The 22,688-nt window shown below is 40.4% G+C and overlaps 1 protein-coding gene across 1 annotated transcript in view; it reads right to left on the reverse strand.

The window, feature by feature from the left end:
* LOC132497793 (dystonin-like) overlaps positions 1-22,688 on the reverse strand; it is a 504,834-nt gene that overhangs the window by 273,990 nt on the left and 208,156 nt on the right. The window contains 1 exon segment of the mRNA XM_060111281.1: positions 9,732-9,793. Coding sequence (XP_059967264.1) covers positions 9,732-9,793 — 62 coding nt within the window.

The raw sequence follows: 22,688 nt of genomic DNA on the forward strand, positions 1-22,688 counted from the left end.
CCTCCAGAACTGTGAGAGCATAGGTTTCATTGCTCTAAGTCACCGAGTGTGTGTAATTTGTTACAGCAGCCATCAGAAACTAATAATATATCCTTAGATCAAAAAGCACTTATCTGGGGCCTCCCTGGTGGCACAGTGGTTGAGAGTCCGCCTGCCGATGCAGGGGATACGGGTTCGTGCCCCGGTCTGGGAGGATCCCATATGCCGTGGAGCGGCTGGGCCCGTGAGCCATGGCCGCTGAGCCTGCGCGTCCGGAGCCTGTGCTCCGCAACGGGAGAGGCCACAACAGTGAGAGGCCCGCATACCGCAAAAAAAAAAAAAAAAAAAAAAAAAAAAAAAGCACTTAACTGAATGCCTATTACTGGGCACTGCGGATGTCTAGAGAGAGGTTTTATACTGAATTTAATACTTCAAACTTTTACACTTCAAACTTGAAAGTATTCATCAATCTTTGGATCAAATAAACCCCAAACTGCACTCTTTCTTATATGACTACCCTGTCAATATCTGAAAACACATTTCTCTGTAAGCCTCTCTTCTCAAAGCCACCTTCCCCACTTGTCTCTGTCATCCCTCATCCGAGAGATGGTTTCCAGACGCTCACCATCATGGTTGCCTCCTGTGGTCACTTTCTTTTTGACTGTCCCTTAAAACGCACTGTCATGACCTGAACAAAACACCCTGGATGTGGGCTGACCAGAGAATATTCAGCTCTGCTAAGACAGCCTGAGACCGCATGCAGGTGCATCACTGTTGTCAATCTGCAGTCAGCAGGACCCCCCAGCTCTGATTGCATGAATCGCTGCCCCACCAGGCCTTCTGTGTCCTACAGGAAAATATTTCAATCTTTAAGCAGAACTTTACATTTTCCACCGTTAAGTTCTGTCTTTTTGATGAGACTAGAGGTCCAGTTTTCTTGATCTATTTATTACACTAAGTATCCCTCCAACCTATAATCTGATCAGCAGGCATTCTCCGACTCCATCTGAGTACCTGCTACAAAACAAAGGAAAGAACTAAGACAGAGGCCCCTGTAGTCCCCTTCCTGTAGGTTCCCTCATTCAGCAAACACAGTCAGTCCCTCCATAGAATTGACAATATAGTTACTTCTAGCTCCTTAATGCCTATGTGTGAAATTCACAGTTCTGCCTAAAATGCCAGTTACATTACGTTGCTTTTGTCCTCAAAAACTTCCAATGACATCCTTGGCTAACCCATCACATCTGCTTCTTACCTGGCTTCACCATTTCTTTTTAAAAAAAAATTTTTTTACTGAAATATAGTCGACTGACAATGTTGTGTTAGTTTCAGGTGTGGCTTCACCATTTCTATCCAACCTGGTCTCCTTCCAGCAAACCCTAGTGGTCCAGTACATCAGGCGCACAGCACACAGCCCCAGCCCATCCCCTCCTCTGCACCCAGCTTAAGCCAACATCCCTACCCTGTCACAGTCCCTGACTACTCAGGGCCGCCCAAGTCTCCTGGCTCTGATCTCATAAAACCCTTACCGTCTCCTACTCATTCTGGCACTTCATCCTATGCTGCCTGGCATAACTGGTAATGGTTTTACACAAATGTATTTAATGTCTCCAACAAAACAGGAAGCTGCATGAAAACAGTACTTTCTAAACTGTATTTCAGATACAGCCCTGCTTATACCAAAGTTCAACACAGCCCTGCTGAAAGTGAACTGAGTGTTATTCTGGACCTTTTTTTATTGATGAGGAATTTTATCACAAAGAAACTGTTATTCTTTATGATGAGAAGATATTCAGAGTTTCTCAGTCCCAAGCTACTAGTCACCTACGTACTAGCAGGTGACTTCACACTCCTCTATGTTATCTCTTACAATCTTGAAGTTGTCAAGATTACCAAGTCAACTATTTTTTCACATTTACAAAAACCTGATTTGCTTCTATATTCTACACTTCGAGCCTTTAACCAGACATTTCCTCCGAAAGCTTTCAACCCTTCCTCTACTATGTACACTATCTCTTACACCACAACAGAAATAATTTAAATGTCACGTCATAAGCTCAGCTTCCCCCTTTAGCTTTGATCACTAAATTCATCCTTAAAAATTTAGTGCAGTAGAGAGAGAACAAGATCCAGAGACAGCCAGACTGGGGTGTCATCCTCCCTTCCTCCTCAGACAGGTGTACTCTCCCTTAGCCTTGTTTTCCATACACATCCTGAGAATTATTACCTATATTACCTGGGGAAATTATGGAACCTCTCTGGGCATCAGTTTTATCATCTGTAACGTGGGGATTAAGAACAGTCAGGATACAGATGAATTGATAAAGAAGATGTGGTACATATATACAAGGGAATACTACTCAGCTATAAAAAATAATGAAATAATGCCATTTGCAGCTACATGGATGGACCTAGAGATGATCATACTAAGTGACGTAAATCAAAGACAAATATCATATGATATCACTTTAAGTGGAATCTAAAATATGACACAAATAAATTTATTTATGAAACAGATTCACGGTTGCCAAGAGGAGTGGGAGGTTGGGGTTATCAGATGCAAACTATTATATACAGGATGGATAAACAACAAGGTCCTACTGTATAACACAGGGAACTATATTCAATATCCTGTGATAAACCTTAATGGAAAAGAATATGAAAAGAATGTATGGTTGTGTGTGTGTGTGTGTGTGTGTGTGTGTGTATATATATATATATATATATATATATACACACATAAAAAACTGAATCACTTTGCTGTACAGCAAAAATTAACATAACATTATAAATCAACTATACTTCAATTAAATAAATTAAAAAAAAATAGGTCCTGTCCATAAGAACTGTTGTGAGAAATACATTAAGATGTGAAAGTGACAGCCTGGCATGTGGTTTGCTCTCAAATAATATTAGCAGCTATTAGTAGTAGTGGTAATAGTATTAATATTATAAATATCAATAAATTAATTATTATTAATTTATTATTAATAATTAATAAACATAGCATACAGTAGAGGTGCAATAGCTACTACTATTTTTTAAACATTATCAGAATATTTGTTGGTTATATCAAATGCAACTGATGGTTCATTACAATATTTATCATTTTATCTATGACAGGTGCTCTCATAGTGTTGCCCCAGCTAAGCAGCATCAGCTTTTTGTTAGAAACCCAACTTCCTGGAACTTATTAGAATGGGAAATTTTCAGGTCCCACCCCAGATCCAGTGAATATGAAGCCTTGGGCTGGGGCCCAACCATCTATTTTAACAAGCCCTCCAAGTGGCTCTGATGCAGCTAAAGTTTAAGAATCACGTGTTTAAGTCTAAGGTCTTGAAAAAATTCCTTATTTGCCAATTTTAAGAACCACAACCTGCATTATACTTTCAGAAAAGGTATTTCTCATTAGCCCTTTAAAAGTCAATGCTTCAAAAATTTTCCTCTCTCATCTGTGCCCACAGATGGTAAAATTACTCAAGAAGTATGCAATGGTCGAGAACACAGAGCAAATAGAGATTTCTTCCTATTCCCTAAAAGTTATCACTGTGTTCTCAGCTTGGGGATTTACATTTCCTCCCAGCCACCAAATCACAAAACAAAGAATAGTGTGATTGATTCAGCAGGGCCATGAAGTCATTGCCTTTACAATGTGTGCAAAGGAGGTCTATGCTGTAAGTAAATCAAGCTTTCCAAAGACAAGGTGGAACAGAGATAAAAGTGTAATCATCAGTTAGGTATCTCCCAGGTGGTAACCAAGCAGGTTACTAAGAGGGTGTGGTTCAATATGGAATCCAGGGCCTCTTCCTCTCCAAATGCATTTATGTATCAATAAAGTAAAACTCAGACCAAACATCCAATTATACAATGTTAATTAATACATTTACAGTACAGCTAACCAGTGCTGAAGAATATATTTCCACCATGAACAGTTATTTAGATGGATCCAACACAAGTAAAGCACATTATATGAATTCTCCAGACTGCAATCTTGCAAAAATTTTTCATCCCTTAAATTATTCCTCTTCAATGCTGCCTCTCATTCACAGCTCAAGTTCTAATTCTGGGCCCAGGCAAACAGTGAGTTAAAAAGGAATCTTCTGATCTTTAAAGTGCTTCAGAAAAGAAAGGCCTTCCTTTCTTCTTGTTTCCTCAGAGCAAGGCAAAAGCTACATCACTGGTACTTAGATCTGGGTGTCATCTGTTATATATACTCATCAATTTCTAGACAGCAAGACAGAACTGCATGTGATCAGGAATAACAAAAATTAAATAGTGACCTAAGACCCTCTAGTTTATAAAGTGCCATGGGTATAATGGGCATAAATAAATACTGTAAATAATAGAAGGCCAACAATTTTATATTTTAGAACAACTCTCTGGGTAAAATTTAGCTAACTGAAGTCACAGGTATTTTCAATAACAACCAGCTCATGTTTTAGTACTATAATTTAAATTATGCAAAAGAATAATACATAATTGTTTCTGACAACCATAGTTTACCTAGAGATCATAACTTGCAAGGTAAACAATCCAATATATTTAGCATGGGAAGAATCTTGTAGAGGCAGCAGATGTGAATGTGTTAACTGGGCTTCATCCTTAAATATATTTTGCAGAATGATGAATCAAAAGGAAAACATTCTTGCCAGAACAATCAGTTTAAATAAGGACAGGCTTAGTCATAAACTGAAATACCAGAGCACTAAAATTTAGATACATCTGGAAAAAAGCCAAAGACGTCTGCTCACCAACAAACACGAGTTTTAATTAAGCAAACCGTTTAAACAAATGTAATTTTAGCTCTGATAAATATAAGTCTATATTAATTTTTTTCTGGAGAAAAAGCTATATTAAAAAATCCTAACCAAGTATTTTAAGGAAACAGTGTTTACACATATGGATATAATAGTAACTTAAGCAATCATCTAAAAGCTCCACGATGTTTACTTTTCTCAGTCACATAAACTTTTAAAAATTGACCTTGCTAGAAGCATCCCCTGGGCACTTGGTACACGCTAGTTTACTGCTGCATAAATCCTAACTTCCTAAATCACCGGGATTAACTAGCAATTATCTGAAAGTATAAGGAGGAGAAAAGTAAACAGTCTAACAGCCAAGGGGAACCCGCTGGCATCTGCAAAACGTCCCAGTGCACGAAGGAGCCCAAGGCTGACCTGGGCCCCCAGCCAAGTCCTGCTCTCGCTATGTGGCTTCTGATGCAGCTAGACCAGGAGGGGCTGTGGCGGGTGCCCCTCCTCTTTTTTTTTTTTTTTTAAAGAAAATGTTGGGGGTAGGAGTTTATTTATTTATTTATTTATTTTTGCTGTGTTGGGTCTTTGTTTCTGTGCGAGGGCTTTCTCTAGTTGTGGCAAGCAGGGGCCACTCTTCATTGCAGTGCACGGGCCTCTATCGCGGCCTCTCTTGTTGCAGAGCACAGGCTCCAGACACGCAGGCTCAGTAGTTGCGGCTCATGGGCCTAGTTGCTCCACGGCATGTGGGATCCTCCCAGACCAGGGCTCGAACCTGTGTCCCCCGCATTAGCAGGCAGACTCTCAACCACTGCGCCACCAGGGAAGCCCCGGGTGCCCCTTCTCTTAAATCAGGGAAGCAAACTGGACAATTCGAAAGCTATCCTCCAAGCGCGAATCCAAGTGAAGGTACAACCGAGGACCAGGAGTGTGCTGAGTCTTCACAGACACCCTTTCTGCGAGGGGAGTGTGTGGGAGAAGAGGAAAACAGGCCTTTGGGCCCCCAAGATCAACCCAAAGACCACAAGGGAGGGGTGTGTAGAGAGGGTGAGGCTCAAGTGACCCAGCAGGACTCCAAGGCAAGACGGCCAATCTATCTCCCCCATAGATTCTGACCCCCAAACCCTAGCTTTTTCGAAAACAGATGTACTAAGAGGGGAAGTACTTGAGGTAAAGAAGAGATTTGGATAAGGCAGGTAGCAGGGCACGAGAGGCACCCCACCCCTGCTTTACTATTTGGTTTGCAGCCATCCATACCAGCCCCACTCTTCCACCAGCTCTCACTGACCGAGTGCTGACAATCTGCCAAACACCATACTTTATGCTTAGATGGACGATCTCATCAAATCCTCACACTAATCCACTATTTACAGATGAGGGCAAAGAAGGTTACAGTCACACCAATGATAAAGTGTAGAGCTGTCTACCTTCCATCTTTGCCTTACATGCCACAGACTGACAACCTTGTAGGACAGCCTTCTTTTGAAGACAAAATATACTATTTATCAAATGAAAAGGAAAATCCAGTGAAGAAGGTCTGTTCTGGAACTAAGCTCTCAATTACCTCACTGCCCAAAGGAGCAGAACTACTAACAACAGATCTCCTTGGAGCCACAACTTGGGTAAAATAATTACATAATATGAAACCACAATAAACACATAAAATAATCACTCAGAAAGGGCAAAATTTTTAAGAATTATTTCAAAAGATGGGGAGCACACTCGGGCCTGCGTCAGCAGCCCAGGCAGCTAATAAGCCCAGGGCAGAGTCTCCGGAACTTGGTCCCAGCATACAACTCCCGGGCTATGGGGGGCAGCCCAGGGCACAAGGTAGGTAGGCATCCTTCCCCTCTTTTCCCCCTTTAACCTCCTCCACCCCTTCTTCTCTCTTTTCTCTTCTAACCCCTTTTCTCCCTCCCTTCCCCATTGTTTAAGGGGAAGGTCTACAGTTAAAATGACAAAACAGAGTGAGTACACACATAAACTTACTCAAACATTATCTAAACGATTTTATTCCCATTTTTTTTCTCTCTTTTCCCATCAATTATTCCTTCAATTTGCTGACTCGTTCCTCATGGTCACCCTTTCCCTTAACATTTATATAACATAATCTAATTTTATGAAAAACTCTTCAAATAACATACTTTCATTCGTTGCAAGGGAATAAGGTAAGGCAAGAAAGGTAAGAGATCTGCTTCTCTCCTGTCCTTGTTTCTCCCTGAATACGCTCAATATTTCAAGGGAAGAATATAAGATCAACACAGAGAAATATTTCTTTCTAATATAGAGATTTTTAATCTAAAATCCATTTACTTACTCTGTATTTCCTACTAATTGGGTTACAACCAAATGGCCCCCAACGGCAACAGTATCCAACATTCCTCTTATCATCACGTGGGTGAAACATGGAAAAGATGACATGAAATCTGGCCTTTCTCTGGTCAACTCACAACACAAACCTGAAGAGCCTGGTGCCCCAAAACGTTTAGCGATATCTGATGATTTTTCTTCACTTGAGGGTAATGCTCTAGCTTCCAGACATAAAAGAATAAGTGTTAAAAAAAAAAAAAACCCTATGTTCTCACATATGTGAGTTTTGGGTCAGAAATTTCAGTGCACAATTTTTCAATAAGAGTGAATTTTAAATTCTGCCCTACTTCAAGAAACAAATAAGCTAATTTGATGATAACCCTAATTAGTTAGACTGGCATCTATCTAATGGCTGTTGTGCATAAAATACTTATTTTCCTAATTCTTACTGGGTTGCAGCAGAAGTAAGCCTAAAATCTTCTAGATGTGTCATTGTATCAAAAAAAGAGGTCACATGCTCCAAGTAAATCAGGATTTGAACCCTTGCTGTCTGACTGTGCCGGCTTCGTGGGCCTAACCACTAAATTAAACCACCTTGGAGGACTGTTGGAGGATTAAGTGATTTAAAACTTGCCATGGGCGTTACACATGGTGAGAACATTCCTGCCAGGCCCCATGATGCGCCCTAGGAGTGGATAATGCAGACTTGTCCTCAAAAAGCTCAACTAGTGTTTTGAATTTTGAGCAAAGGCAGCTTCCTTACACGCATTCATCCAATTTACAAGCTGCTCGTAAGGTGAGTGGCCCAGCCCAACACTCCCAGTACCCAGTAGGTCCCCAAGGAACATCCGTCTTGTGCCAGTGCTGCGTTCCCACAGGAGTCATCCTCATGGGTTCCTACCCTCCACTGCCAACACTGTGACTTACACTCCCGAAGACACGAGGAAGCCCTCTGTGTCCCCGACGAGCCACCCCCAGATGGCCACAGCCACAAAGACTGCCAGGCCAGGAGCCACCAAAGGGACATCTCTTCATCCAAAACCTCGCTCCCCCTGGACTCAGCTCAGAGATGGGGAAGTCCTGTCAGAGCCTTCAGCTCCAAAATTCCACAGTGCAACCCTCACATCAGCCCACCTCTGCCCTAGCCTGTAGCAGAGTTCTGCTTACACGGTGTGCGTGGGACACAAAAGATGACACAAAAGACTGGGGGAGGGCAGGTAAACTGCTGGTGTGATACCTTCCTCAGAATTCACAAGACACTGCCTCACGAGAGCATCATAAAGCAGAGGGTCTCCACCTTTTATCTCCAGCCAACACATCAGAGGATTAGTAACAGAAATCCCAGTAGTAACAGAAATCCTTACAGAAGTGAGTCTCAGTTGCAGGGTGAATGACATGGCCCCCCAGAAGGACGTAACAGATTTGGGAAAAGGATTCTGTCCATGGGTGATGAGAGAGAGGGGACTAAAACTTCTCTCAGGTAATCTGATATGCTCCCTGAAATAAGAATCGCTTTTAGAGAAGGTTATTAAATGCTATTATAGTACTGGCACCATCCCCCTAGGGTACATGATGGTTTGAATAAGATCTGTAGGATAGCTTAGGAATATAACCACATTAACATAATGTTTCTATGCGAGAAGACTCTTTGCAAGTCCCAAACAACAGATTTAAAATATTACCTTCTCTCCGACTTCAGGACTGTCCATAAAAGGGGAAGAAAGTGACTTAGAGTTAACTGTGAAATCCCATGGGCTCTTTAGCTGAGATTTATGGAGTTATTGGGTCCCACCGATCCAATAATTCTACTGGAATTGGGACCCAATAACTCCATGAAATTGTATGCAAATGTTGTGCACATGTGTATTTTTTGGAAGAGCTTACATCAGATTCTCAAAGTGACCCATGGCACACAAATAAATATTAATTTAAGAACCACAACTATTAACTGCTTCACAGAGAAACATACACATAAGCACCAATCTCTGGGTCATACTAAATACAAGAGATAAACTGATTTGTCTAGACTTCTGTCTGTAATCCGTCCTTTTTATCTTTTTCTTAAAGATTTTTTTTTATGTGGACCATTTTTAAAGTCTTTTATTGAATTTGTTACAATACTGCTTCTGTTTAATGTTTTGGTTTTTTGGCCGCAAGGCATGTGGGATCTTAGCTCCCTGACCAGGAATCGAACCCGCCGCCCCCTGCAATGGAAGGCGAAGTCTTAACCACTGGACCACCAGGGTAGTCCCTTTTTTTTTTTTTTTTTTTAAATAAACCATCCTTAGTCCCACATAACTCTCTGCCATCTGCATAAATCTAATGCCAGAACTTGCTTGGAATCTTGAGAGGAAAAAACATTACTGAGAATTGCAGTTTTTTGCTGCCCTAACATGTAAATATTTACATATTTCTTAACCTGCTGAGATTTTTTAGAGTCCAATAATAAGAGGTTTTACTCATGTCACAGAAGACACTGCAGTCACTGGGCACTCATCTACCACCCCCATCATGGCCCACAGGCCATATACCAAATAATAAGAGATGCCTGAAATGCATGTGAAATGCTCTAGAACTGAAACTTCCCACTTGATACTGAAAAGCTGTGCTTCACAGCCATACAACCAAGTACTGCACAATAAATTAAAACCTGCAAAACAATTCCAAGATGCAAAAGAAATATACACTGACCTTCATGAGATGCTGATTTATCCATTTTGTGAATGTCTTCTTCTGAACTTTGTCCCGTTCATCTGGAAGGGGGAAAAAAGATATAAAAGAAGGTTGGTAAAATCTATGAATAGGAGACTTTCATTATCACTATGCAAATAAAGAAGAGTAAGGTGTTCAAAAAGTACTGTTTGGTGCACTTGAATTTTCTTGGTAAGTTTTGGCACCTTGGGACTACCTGTGAGAAAGACTGGCCTCTTCCCAGTGTGGTGTTTGCCAGCACTGCCCTCCACACGCTCTGCTGCATCATCCCCTCCGCCGCCACCACCAGGAAGTCCTCTCACCTCCACCGCCACCACCAGCCTCCACTGAGCCCCTGCATGAACTTCCCAAGGCACCTGACCACAGATTACATCCCAGCTGGTCTTCACGGCCACAAGAGGGAAGGGAGGCAGTGTCACTCCCATCTCATGCAAGAGGAGACCAGGAGGTCGAGAGGTCAAAGGACTTGTCGACAATTATTCTGAAAAAGGCTTAAAGCTGTGATAAAAGGCAGGACTGAATTCAGGTCCTCTGGCTGGAAGTGGACACTGGTTTAATCACGAACCATGCTGCTCTTCTCCTAGATTCCCTGTGTTGAACGATCTGGTAACAACAAAACGCCCCACTAGATCCTTGCCATAGAGAGTGATACTGCCCTGGTTACTAGACACGGTGCAGAGAAGGGTGAGGGGAGGTCTTATGATGCAGGTGGAAGAGCACTGGAACGTTCCGGTTCATCAAGTTATTATTTCAAAGACAATCCTAATCTCCAACATCTAGAGAGGATGCTGGAAGCCACACTCCCTCCCCGTCCTGCTCCCAGGCAGCAAACCCCACTCTCCTGAGTCCTCTTCCCTCCTCTCTACATCTGGGGCCGGCTCTTCTTTCTCCCCGTGGTCCTCTTTCTTTTCCCACCCCTGATCCACATCTCCATCCTTCCCCTAGGGGCAAACAGGCCTCGCTCTCTTCATCTCTTTCTCTGCTCATTCTTCATCCCTGAGCCCCATAAACTACTTTAAATGGAACGAAAGTTTCTTTGAAAATGCTATGATCCAGCAATCCCACTCCTGGACATGTGTCTGAAGAAAAGCATAATTCGAAAAGACACATGCACCCCAATGTTCACTGCAGCACTATTTACAATAGCCAAGACATGGAAACAACCTAAATGTCCACCAACAGAAGAATGCATAAAGAAAACATGGTACATATATATACAATGCAGTACTACTTGGCCATAAAAAAGAATGAAATGATGCCATTTGCAGCAACATGGATGGACCTAGAGATCATGATACTAAGTGAAGTAAGTCATACAGAGAAAGACAAATATCATATGATATCACTCTTATGTGGAATTCAATTTTTTTAATATACAAATGAATTTATTTACAAAACAGAAACAGACTCACAGATCTTGAAAACAAACTTATGGTTACCAAAGGGGAAACATGGGTGGGGGGGTGATAAATCAGGAGCTTGGGATTAACACACACACACTACCATATATGACAGATAACCAGCAAGGACCTACTGTATAGCAAAGGGAACTCTACTCAATATTCTGTAATAACCTATGTGGGAAAAGAATCTGAGAAAAAATGAATATATGTATATGTATAACTGAATCACTTTGCTGTATACCTGAAACTAACACAATATTGTAAATCAACTATACTCCAATAAAATTTTTAAAAAAGAAGAAGAAAAGAAAATGCTTGTCCTATTCATGAAAAGTATTTACGTGCTTTACACTAATTTAAACATAAATTAAAATACTTAAATATGTCAACTGGGAAAAATATCTGTAAAATGGGACACAGATTACTAATACTAATACAAAATAAAAATAAAAAAGAATAAGATGAGCATCAGTGTATAACTGGGCAAAAGCAGACAATGAAAATGATTAAAAATTTATGAAATGAAATTAATTTTAAAAATGAAAAAAAGTAAATGCCCACAGGTACTCAACCTCACTAACAAATAATAATATAGAATAAAAATAAGCTTTTTCACCTATCAAGTTGTCAAGATTTTATGAAAAGAAATTCATGTTGACGAGGGCACGGGGAACAGATACATTTATATATATCTGTGGATATGCATATGCATATATATATATATATATATATATATATATATATATATATATATATATATATATATATGTGGCTAGTGGAAATGTAATTTGTTTTAAATCTCCTAGACCTGCACTGTCAATACTGCAGCCCATAGTCACAGATGTGGCTATTTAACTTCAAACCAAAATTAATCAAAATAAAATAAAATTAACAATTCAGTTCCTTGGTAACACCAGTCACAATTCAAGTGTGCACTAACTAACGCTGGACAGGGTACGGATACAGAACATTCCCACTGTCACAAAAATTTCTACTGGACAGTGCTGCTCTACGACAATTTGCCAATAAATATCAAAAGCCTTAAAAATATATTTAATTATATTTTATACCCTTTATAATAATAAAGGGTATTATTATATTTAATACCCTTTCCCAGTAAGTCCACTTCTAAAATTTATCTTAAAACTATCATCATGGTTGTGCACAAAATGTATCTATGAGAATATAAATCAGTGTTATTATTTCCAAATAAAAGTTTATGAAAAAACATAAATGTTCAATGATTTTAAAAAATGGATAAATTTTAATAAAGCAATCCAAAGGTTTCTTCAGATTCGATTCTTTGCAAAGCTACCCAGTGATGGCATATTATTTAGAGCTCTCCTACCCTTTAATGCTGACATGAAAGGGCAGGGGAGGGACCCTGTAATTTCCCTTGTATTTCACAAGCATTTCTTCTCCAGAGTATCCCCTTGAAACCCTTCCCACTTCCGATCACCATCAGGGAGAATCCAAAAGGCACCTAAATAGGGCCTTGCATTTTGTACCGCCAATAACACATTCCTTTTCAGTGCCCAAACCTCTAGTTTCATTCTTGACTTCACTTTGGGTATTAAAATTGGAAAAGCTGACCAAGAAGACAGAAGTTTGCTAAATCTGAATATAAATGCTCAGAATTTATGCTGAAATTATTAAACTTGCCTGATCCCCAACATAAAATCCCCAGGCACTTTGCATATAACTACTCCGCCAAGAACAATTTTATCAATAATTGTTAACCAACATTATCATCCACAAAATATTTATGAATTCCCCTGTTGGCCCCTCTGGGGCATGATCTCGATCTCAGTCATCTCTGTCTACCCACAGTAGATGCCATGATGCTTCTATGCACTCAACAAACAAATGCCCATGATGTGAATTAATTATGCTTCCCAAAGGATAATCCTACTCAGGATAACAAGGTATAATTCCTTATATACTTAGACACGGTGGTATATATTACTGGATCTCTTAAAGTAATAATGATGTCGTAAATGTCTTTCAGCCTTGCTATTCCTAAAGAGGTCAGAATGAACCTAAATAATTAGTACGTAAGGCAAGAACAAAGAAGAAGCAATCTGCTAGTCCCAGCTTCCCTCACTCACTCATCCCAGCATCCATCAGATCCTTGGATGAGCCCAGTGCTGTGCAGTGCTGGGCCCCCCAGACTGGACAGATAGAGCACTGGCCCTTGTTCTCTGGAGCTGTCACCTAGAGAGGGCACCTGACAGGAAGGTAGTGTGACAAGCACGCCAGCTGAGCAAAGGATGTGGCACTCACCAGGCAAGCAGTACAAAGGAGAGAAAGGCCACCCCTGTCCAGGGCAGGCAAGTGGGGCTGGAAGGAGGGCAAGGAGATTAATTAGCAAGACAGAAGCCAGCCCTGGTGCAGACTTCTCCATCAAAAAGAAACCCTCCACACCCTCTCCAGCATTTATTGTTTCTAGATTTCTTGATGATGGCCGTTCTGACTGGTGTGAGATGATACCTCACTGTAGTTTTGATTTGCATTTCCCTAATAATTAGGGAATTTAAACTGGTGCAGCCACTATGGAGAACAGTATGGAGGTTCCTTAAAAAACTAAAAATAGAGCTACCATATGATCCAGCAATCCCACTCCCGGACATATATCCAGAGAATATCATAATTGAAAAAGATACATGCACCCCTATGTTCATAGCACCACTGTTTACAGTAGCCAACATGGAAGCAACCTAAATGTCTATTGACAGATGAATGGATAAAGAAGATGTGATACACATATACAATGAATATTACTCAGCCATAAAAAAGAATGAAATAATGCCATCTGCAGCCACATGGATGGACCTAGAGATTATCATATTAAGTACAGTAAGTCAGACAGAGGACAAATATATATATTTTATATATATATGTAAGCTATATATATATATATATATATATATATATATATATATATATATATATATATATAGCTTATATGTGGAACCTAAAAAAAATGATACAAATGAACTTATTTACGTAACAGACATAAACTCACACACATAGAAAACAAACTTATGGTTACCAAAGGGGAAAGGTTGGGGGGTCGAGATAAACTAGGAATTTGGGAGTAACATATACACACTACTATATATAAAATAGATAAAGAACAAGGACCTACCGTATCCCTACTCAATATTCTGTAATAACCTATGTGGGAAAGGATCTGAAAAAGAATAGATATAATACTGGATTGGCCAAAAAGTTCGTTCAGGTTTTCCGTAGGATGTTATGGAAAAACCCGAACAAACTTTTGGCCAACCCAATACATTTACAATGTTGTGTTAGTTTAAGGTGTACAGCACAGTGATTCAGTTTCTTTCAGGTATGCAGCACAGTGATTCAGCTTTACGTATAAAAAACTGTGTTGTGATTACGCAACACTGTAAATCAACTATAATTTGATAAAAATAAATTAATTTAAAAAAAGAAACCCTGATCTCATAATTTCAGGTTGAAAGAGGCTTAGTTAGAACTCAAGTGTCGTGATTCCCCCCAGAAGTGTTTCCACTACCCCAAGATCCTGCCACCTTTCCTTTCAAAAGGAAGTACTGAGCACACCCCAATCACAGACAGTGGTGGGGAGCCAGGCCCTCCTGACGGCTGTGAACTTTGGACAAGCGAGTGCAAACAAGGGAACCTGCTCAACAAAGTCTAGGGCTCCTATCACATTTCGGCAGTGCTTTTCTAACCTCCAGCAAAGAAAACAGAGTGAGGGGAAAAAAAAAGAGTACTTCCTAGGCAATATCCACATTAATACCATCCAATTAATAACCTAGGACCCTAATGTTAAATCGTCAAGTAAAAAACAAAATGTACTATTAAAAATCCTTGTTCAAGAATAGACAGCTTCCATATCAAGTTAGTTACGAAATATGAGATGAAAAGCATTCCTGTAATATCTACCAAAATTTCATTAATTTATTGAATCATCGCATAATAATATGAACTCTAACAAATTTACTCTGTCCCATTAAATTTAACATATGATGTGTATTATATTAAACTCCTCTTGGTACATAATGGTTAATAAAATATATTTATTTTTAAAAAAGAATGTATATATATGTATAACTGAATCACTCTGCTGTACAGCAGAAATTAACACATTGTAAATCAACTATACTTCAATTAAAAAATAAATTTACAAAAATAAAATATATCTCTTTGGGTTGTGAAAAGCCATATACATTGATATGTTAATTGCATAATTTATGATGGAAAAATTAGAAGAATCTAATTATCTAATATTTGAGGATTATTAAATTCTGATTTGTCCTTTTAATATATATATATATATATATATATATATATATATTTACTTATTTCTAAATTAATAAAAACCGGTCCTATATTTTAAGGAACATGAAGAATGGAACACACGTTCTTAAAAAATAATCTTTTAATGGTTAATTTTTTAGCCACGTGGTAGATCAAGAAAGCTGATTCAATCAAAGGATCAAATAATGAGAAATTCACTTAAATTATACAACCATAAAACAGCTTTTTTGATCACTGAGGTTTTGTTGTGGTTGTTGCTAGCAGCTTTTCAAAAGCCCTGCTGAAAATATAAGGTGGGAGCTAAACATCTAGCAGGTTAATACTGAGGTAACACCTCGGGATTATGATCCACAGCTAAAGTACTGGCTAAGGTCCAAAGACTAAAGTGAACTAAATAACACATGATTCACAGATTCTGATACTGTTTTCTAACAGTAACAACCTAATCTTTTCTTTTAAACTTCAATAAACCTAGATGATTCCCCTTCAAGTACACCAAGGGAGGTTCTTTAACATGTGAAGTTTCCCACAATGCTACAAGAATGAGTAAAGAGTTAATGTGGACATTAGGGGCTCAACTTTCTTCAGGAAAGCAACTTACAATCCGGGAATACTTTAAGCCTGAGGAGACTGTGATTTACGGCTTTCCATACACATTATTTCAAAAGGGAGTATTCCTGATGACACCATCTAATTTTCCAAGTCTCAATGGTTCTTTATTTCACTTCAGTGAGGGTTGTCTAACACTGAGATTTATATTTAGGGCAACGCTGCTAAGACAACAAAAAGGAAAAATCACTCCTGAGTTTTTAACTGATCCTACTGGTTTTACAGACTATCCATCTATTTTTCTGAATGAAGTTTTATAACATCCCTCTATTGGAAAATTATTTCATTTAGAGAGTACGTTTTAAATGAAAATATACATATATGATCAACTCGTAAAGTACAACATGGTTGAACATTCTATAAGGACACAGAATGCAAACAATAACAGAATTTGAAAAAAACAAAAAAGTACAAAAAGAGCACCAATTATTACAACTTACACTGTCTGGTCTTCAGTAAAATCCAATCAAAGCTAAATCCACTTCATATCACACACAAAATAACTATTAAGATTATTTCAACCCATATCCTATGCCCAACAACAGGGGGAAGTTCTGTCCAGGGAGCCTCAGGAGTTGTCACGGGAGCCTGTCCAGATTTCCAGAAGGTGCCCCACAGTCTGCTACAGCCCCGCTGTGCGAACCCACTCAGGTCCTGCAACTTCCCTCTCCAATCCTGCAGCACGAAAGTGAGATAACGGGTAGGCTACTGACCCATGCAGCACATCAGCCCCACCAGCCTCGCGTTCCAGGCGCCATCATCTTTCAGGACCTGCCCCATCCTTGCGCGGGAAATCGGTCCAGCAACTCCCTAAACTTTCCATACCAAAGCTCATGTGTCAGAGTCCTGGTAAGTTTCTGGGTAGAAAGGAAAACACTGACTAGACACTCCCACTCACAAGCTGACAACTAGTCCACTCCCCCTTTTAAACAAACATGAGCAAAGCCAGCCTCCGCCACTATTTTGCAGGGGACGCAGACAACACTTACTAAAAAGAAACTAAATCATCTCTTTCTCCTTTGACGCTTAAAGCTGTTCAGATGAAGTCCCTTAAAAAGAGAGTTTTGATTGCCTAACTTTTTTGCAACGAGGCAAACCAATCGGATGTTGGATTTCACCGCTGCACCAGCTCATCACATTCCCTCCTCTAACACCCCAGGCAGGATCCCCCTGGGATAAAAAAAAACAAAACAACAACCAGCTCAACTAGTTTCACTCATCCCTGATATGTGTGCTATGAAGGTGGTTTAGGAAGCCCAACTTTATAGGCTAGACACACCTCCTTCAGGGGAAACACCACTATCAGGTATTTCTTTCTGCACCTTCACACATTTCCACGTGAATCTCACAGCGATTCTTTGAGCTGGATGGTACATCTTCATTTTAAAGATGTAACAAACAAGGTTTGGGGAGATTAAGAACCTAGCCTGAGATTTCACAGCCTAAATAGGATCTGAAATCTGATTCTAAAACCCACTTCTCTTCTATGTCATCAAATAACAGAACTTTTCTATGTCATCAAATAACAGAGCCCCCAATTTAATAATGCAGGAAAAACAAGGAGTCTCCAGCTTATAAGGACTTCACTTTCGAGGATGAAGAAAAATGTCAGGAAAAGAATCCTTGCTCTAAAGAAGCACCAGACCAAGTGTCCCCAGCACGACTCTGTTTGCCTGAGACTTTAGACAAACAGACCTGCCCGAACAGAAACTGTACAAACAGTAACTCCACAAACAACAAACAGGAAATGATCACTACTTATTTTTGGCAACAGGGAATCAGCCAATTTGATCATGCCGAGGGAAGAGACAATGCCATGTTAACAGTGGCTTGAATGTGCTTTGAAACATTCAAGTATGATTTCTAACTCTACTCTAAATAGACTGTAAATGACAATTATATCAACTTCTGCAAAAGTTTAAAGTATCCTTCACTTTCTCTCCCTTTCCAATTGTCTGTTTCAGAGCCTTGACCTCCACTATCGAAAAGCCTAAGCCTACCTATCTCCCTGAAAGAGAGTAATAATAATAGCAAACACTCACGGAGCGCTTGCTATGTGCCAGGTACTGTTTTCACCTACACGCATGTAACACAGATGGCATGGCATCCTCACACAACCATAATAGGATCATATGCCACTCACAGAAGGACCCGAGGCACTTGAAGCTTAAACATTTGCCTGGCGTCTTCCCTGGTGGCGCAGTGGTTGAGAGTCCGCCTGCCGATGCAGGGGACACGGGTTTGTGCCCCGATCCAGGAGGATCCCGCATGCCGTGGAGCGGCTGGGCCCGTGAGCCATGGCCGCTGAGCCTGCGCATCCGGAGCCTGTGCTCCGCAACGGGAGAGGCCACAACAGTGAGAGGCCCGCGTACCGCAAAAAAAAAAAAAAAAAAAAAAAAAAAATTTGCCTGAGATCACAGAGCTACTAAGTGCAGGGGGTTGTGGGGAGAAAACGCAGTTTGCAAAAGCATGTTCAATATTATAATTTCATACTGGGAAAACAAAATACTAACTTTTAAAAAATTAGTTAACAAAAAGGAAAACCTGAGGCTTGGCCAAATCTTCAGTAGTGGGGATACACAGAAGATGTAATTCACACTCTGCACATCAGTGATTGTAGCGAGTGGAGGAAGGGTACTCAGGATGGTTTCCAAGGAGGTCAGAATTTCGGATAAGGACGAGACTTCCGCATTTATTAATAAAGGTCAGGTGTGAATTTTAGAAGACGACTGGGAAACACTTGGCAAAAGGCTCTATCTAAAAAAAGAAAGAGAGAGAAAAAGAAGAAAGGAAGGAAGGAACAGAAGGATGGAAGGGGAAAGGAGGGAGGGAAAAGCAAAGATGAAGTGGTGGAGTTTTGTGGGAAAAAAGATGGGAGGAAAAGGAAAAAGGGGATCTAGGCAATTTCCCCGCTATTGCTGGGAAATAGCTCTGTAATACAATACAGTGAAAACAACAGGGGAAAAGCTGTAAGATTTCTTTCATTACAGAAGAAGGAAAACTGGCTGGAAGAAATAGTTGGGATCAGTGAGAAGACTAGCTCCTGAAAACTGAAAGACAATGTCCAGCTGTGACCAGGGAGCTGGGTGAGAGGGGGTCAGACCTGCTGCCATCATCACTCCTCAGGCCCCCTGTGAGCCTCACCCCTCATCACCTGGGGACCCTTGGCCTCATCCCAGTAACAACAGCCCTGCCCACTTGACAGGACCTTCACCCACAGTGGTCTTGGCCAACATCACTGGGACAGGAGGTTGGAGGTGCAATGGATAAGAGATGGAGTCCTTGCTCCTGTTTTGGTTGAAAACTCTTCCCAAATATTCCCACAGAAGCATCATGTTCCCATGAGCACAGAGGTACAGTTGATGTCCATTTCCAATTCACCCATTGGTCTGTGTGCCCTGCTTCTGAGGGACCACGGACGTAGAGGAAGAAACTGAACATCTCTGAGGCATAGCCAGGCCCACCCCTACCCCATTTTGTTAAAAGCAAGATTCTTTTCAGGACAATTCCACCAAAATTATGCCATTGATCTATCCATCATTTTATAAAAGGTTGCAAAACATCATGAATGAAAGTATACCAATGTTATTTCCCAGTCATTCTTTAGCTTAGTCACGACTCCAAAGTCCCATATATCAATACTTCAAGCCTATAGCTGCTCTCCCAATAAGAAGTCCTGTTGCAGATCTGCTGTCTTTACTTCTGGCCACAGCAGACCTCAGGCTTTTGCATGATGCAAAGACACACTTTAACACTTTGATGGAGAGAGGTTCTCTTCTCTCATTCTCAAGGTTCAATTCTTCTTAGCTTAAACAGAATTCTTTCTCTTCTACAAGAAATGACAGCATCAAAAACTCTAGGGCTGGCCTTCCCTGGTGGCGCAGTGGTTGAGAGTCCGCCTGCCGATGCAGGGGACACGGGTTTGTGCCCCAGTCCGGGAAGATCCCACATGCCGTGGAGCGGCTGGGCCTGTGAGCCATGGCTGCTGAGCCTGCGCGTCCGGAGCCTGTGCTCCGCAACAGGAGAGGCCACAACAATGAGAGGCCCACGTACCACAAAAAAAAAAAAAAAAAAAAAAAAAAACTCCAGGGCTGTCCTTTTCTCATTACTGGTTTTATCAACTTAAATTCCCAATGCTGATGATTTTCTTAGCATTTGTTTTTTATAACTATTATTTGTTAAGATCTGAATCTAAATGAAATTGACATTATTTTCTATCATCATCCCTCCTTGATCAGAGCATGATCAACCTACTGCTTCTGTGCTAGATCTAAGCATGGTTAAAAACTACATTTAAAAAGGAGTTATTTGCATATCTAAATGATAATCTTCATAGAAAAGCTCTTTACATTTTCAGAAATCCTTAAACCTTCTGCCAAGGAAATGAAGGCAGCTTAAAAAGGAGATGGAACTGACAATACGTCTCAGACACACAGTACAATAAAATCTTCAGATTTATGCTCCCTGGCAGTACATGAGGAAATTATACAATATTAGAAATGAGAATAAGAAAAAAATTAAAATAAAAAATTTTTAATTCTAAATAAACCATTTAAAAGAAAGTATAGAAAATTATGTTTTATAAATAGTTGGGTAAGAAGAGTGTTTCAAAACAAGTTACAAAACCCAAAAGAAACTAGACATATAATGGCTGACAAATTTGACAAAGCAGATGCTATAAATGAAGTTTAAAAAAAACATGACCAACAAAGAAAATATATGCTACATATATAATACACACCAAGAATATCCAAAATAGATGAATAAGTCCTATTAATATTCAGCAAGAAAAAAAGGCAGCCCCTCCCCAACTACACAATTCAAAGGAATGAAAAAGATTCAGGGAAAGGCTCCCCCAGCCTTCCAATCAGGAAATGCATGTGAAGCAAATGATTTCGTACTGGCAAAAATTTTATAAGAATGACAGTAACTAATGCAGAGACAGGCAGCCCCATGTGTACAATGGCAAAAAAAAAAAATTGAGGGCAATTTGTCAGGATCCACTACAAATTAAAATGCATACAACTTTCTGTATGAGCAATTCTACCTGTAGTAAAACTAAAGAAATACTTGCATATATATGAGCAGCATACAAGAATGTTTACTGTAGCAAAATATATGAAGCCACTTAAATGTCAGTCAATAGGAAGCTAGATGAATGAATTATATATACTTCACCCACCTTCTAGAATATTAATAAGGGAAAACTTGTACGTAGTGACATAAAAAGATTCCAAGATACACAGTTAAGTGGAAAAAATGCAAAATAATAAATACACATAAAAGAGGCACATCAAATTGAGAAAGCCATTTCATCGTAAGAGTGGAAGCTAAAAGAGGAGGGGGTTGGTGTCAAAAATTTCACATTTCATTCTGCATATTTCTAGACGGACTGTTTCAATCTTTTACAAGGAAGATGTATCTGTGTATTACTATTAACAATAATTGTGAGGAAAAAAGTGTTTCAAGTTATTTTATTCATTTAGGTATTCAATACTCCGGTAGACTCTACAGAAGATACAGGGAAAAGACAGACAGCTGGAGCACCCCCAACTCAGATCCAAAGATAGAGAGAAGCACGTCAGCTGTGGGTAGGCTTGTTCTTAGGCTGCTGGGGGCAGAAGGGAGAAGAGGAGGGAGGGGACGGAGAAGGGGGGTGGAGAAGTGGGGAGGAAGAAGAGAGGGGAGGGACAGGGAGAGGGGGAGGGGCAGGGAGGGGAGGAGGAGGGAAAAGGGGAGGAGTCAGGGCCCAGGAGAAGAATAGGAGGGGCAGCTGGTGACACCTCTTCAGAGGATGGCTGCCCAGGCTGGGATACTAAAGGATGAGTCTTTAGAGAGTCTCTGAAAGAAGAATCAGTAACTGAGAAAATACTCAGAAATTACCCTGCTTGGAGGGCATCCTCGGTCGAAGTTTAACTGCCATGCAGCAAAATGCAGTCTGGTTTTGTCCTGGTTGTCAGGAATCCAGAAATAGCACAGGGGTGGAATGTGATAAGTAAGCTAAGGCATAGATGATGGAGAACAATAGACCCCATAAATCCTTGCCACAAACACCCTTTTGTGTATCTGCTGCCCCGTCCCCATCAATGATCAGATCACATGCTCCGCTGTCAGGACAGTGGCTGCGGACCAACAGGATCAGATTAACAGGATCGGATCAACAGTACCAGGTGCTAATGGGTTCTGCTCTGAAGAAGAATTTACTGGTATCTGTTCTCATGATTGGCCAAGAAGTGAACATAAAACTCCTAGTATCTGCTTTTTATCTTTCTCCCACCTGAGAATGAAGAACCTTCCAGTTACAGCTACACTGTTGGAAGGTAAGTGCTGTCTTCGAGCTGACTGCTGCTGTTCTGGACAGGACTGGGCAGGACAGAAAGTCTCTGCAGTTCTCTGTCTGTGTTACACTAGCTTCCCAAGTCCATGAAAATATAGGGTGACTCACACGCACAACACTTTCCCTCCTGTAACAGTCCGGCCAGACCCAGAGTGAGTCAGCAGCGGGGATAAGAAGGTGGAGATCACCAAAGACAAGACCCTGAAGCACTGGGGAAACCTTCAACCTAGGCTTGTTTCACACTGAGACTGCCTCCTGCCCAAGGTTTTTTTTTTTTTT

Source organism: Mesoplodon densirostris, chromosome 10 (genome assembly GCF_025265405.1).
Source record: "Mesoplodon densirostris isolate mMesDen1 chromosome 10, mMesDen1 primary haplotype, whole genome shotgun sequence".
In the NCBI taxonomy this organism is placed as follows: domain Eukaryota; kingdom Metazoa; phylum Chordata; class Mammalia; order Artiodactyla; family Ziphiidae; genus Mesoplodon; species Mesoplodon densirostris.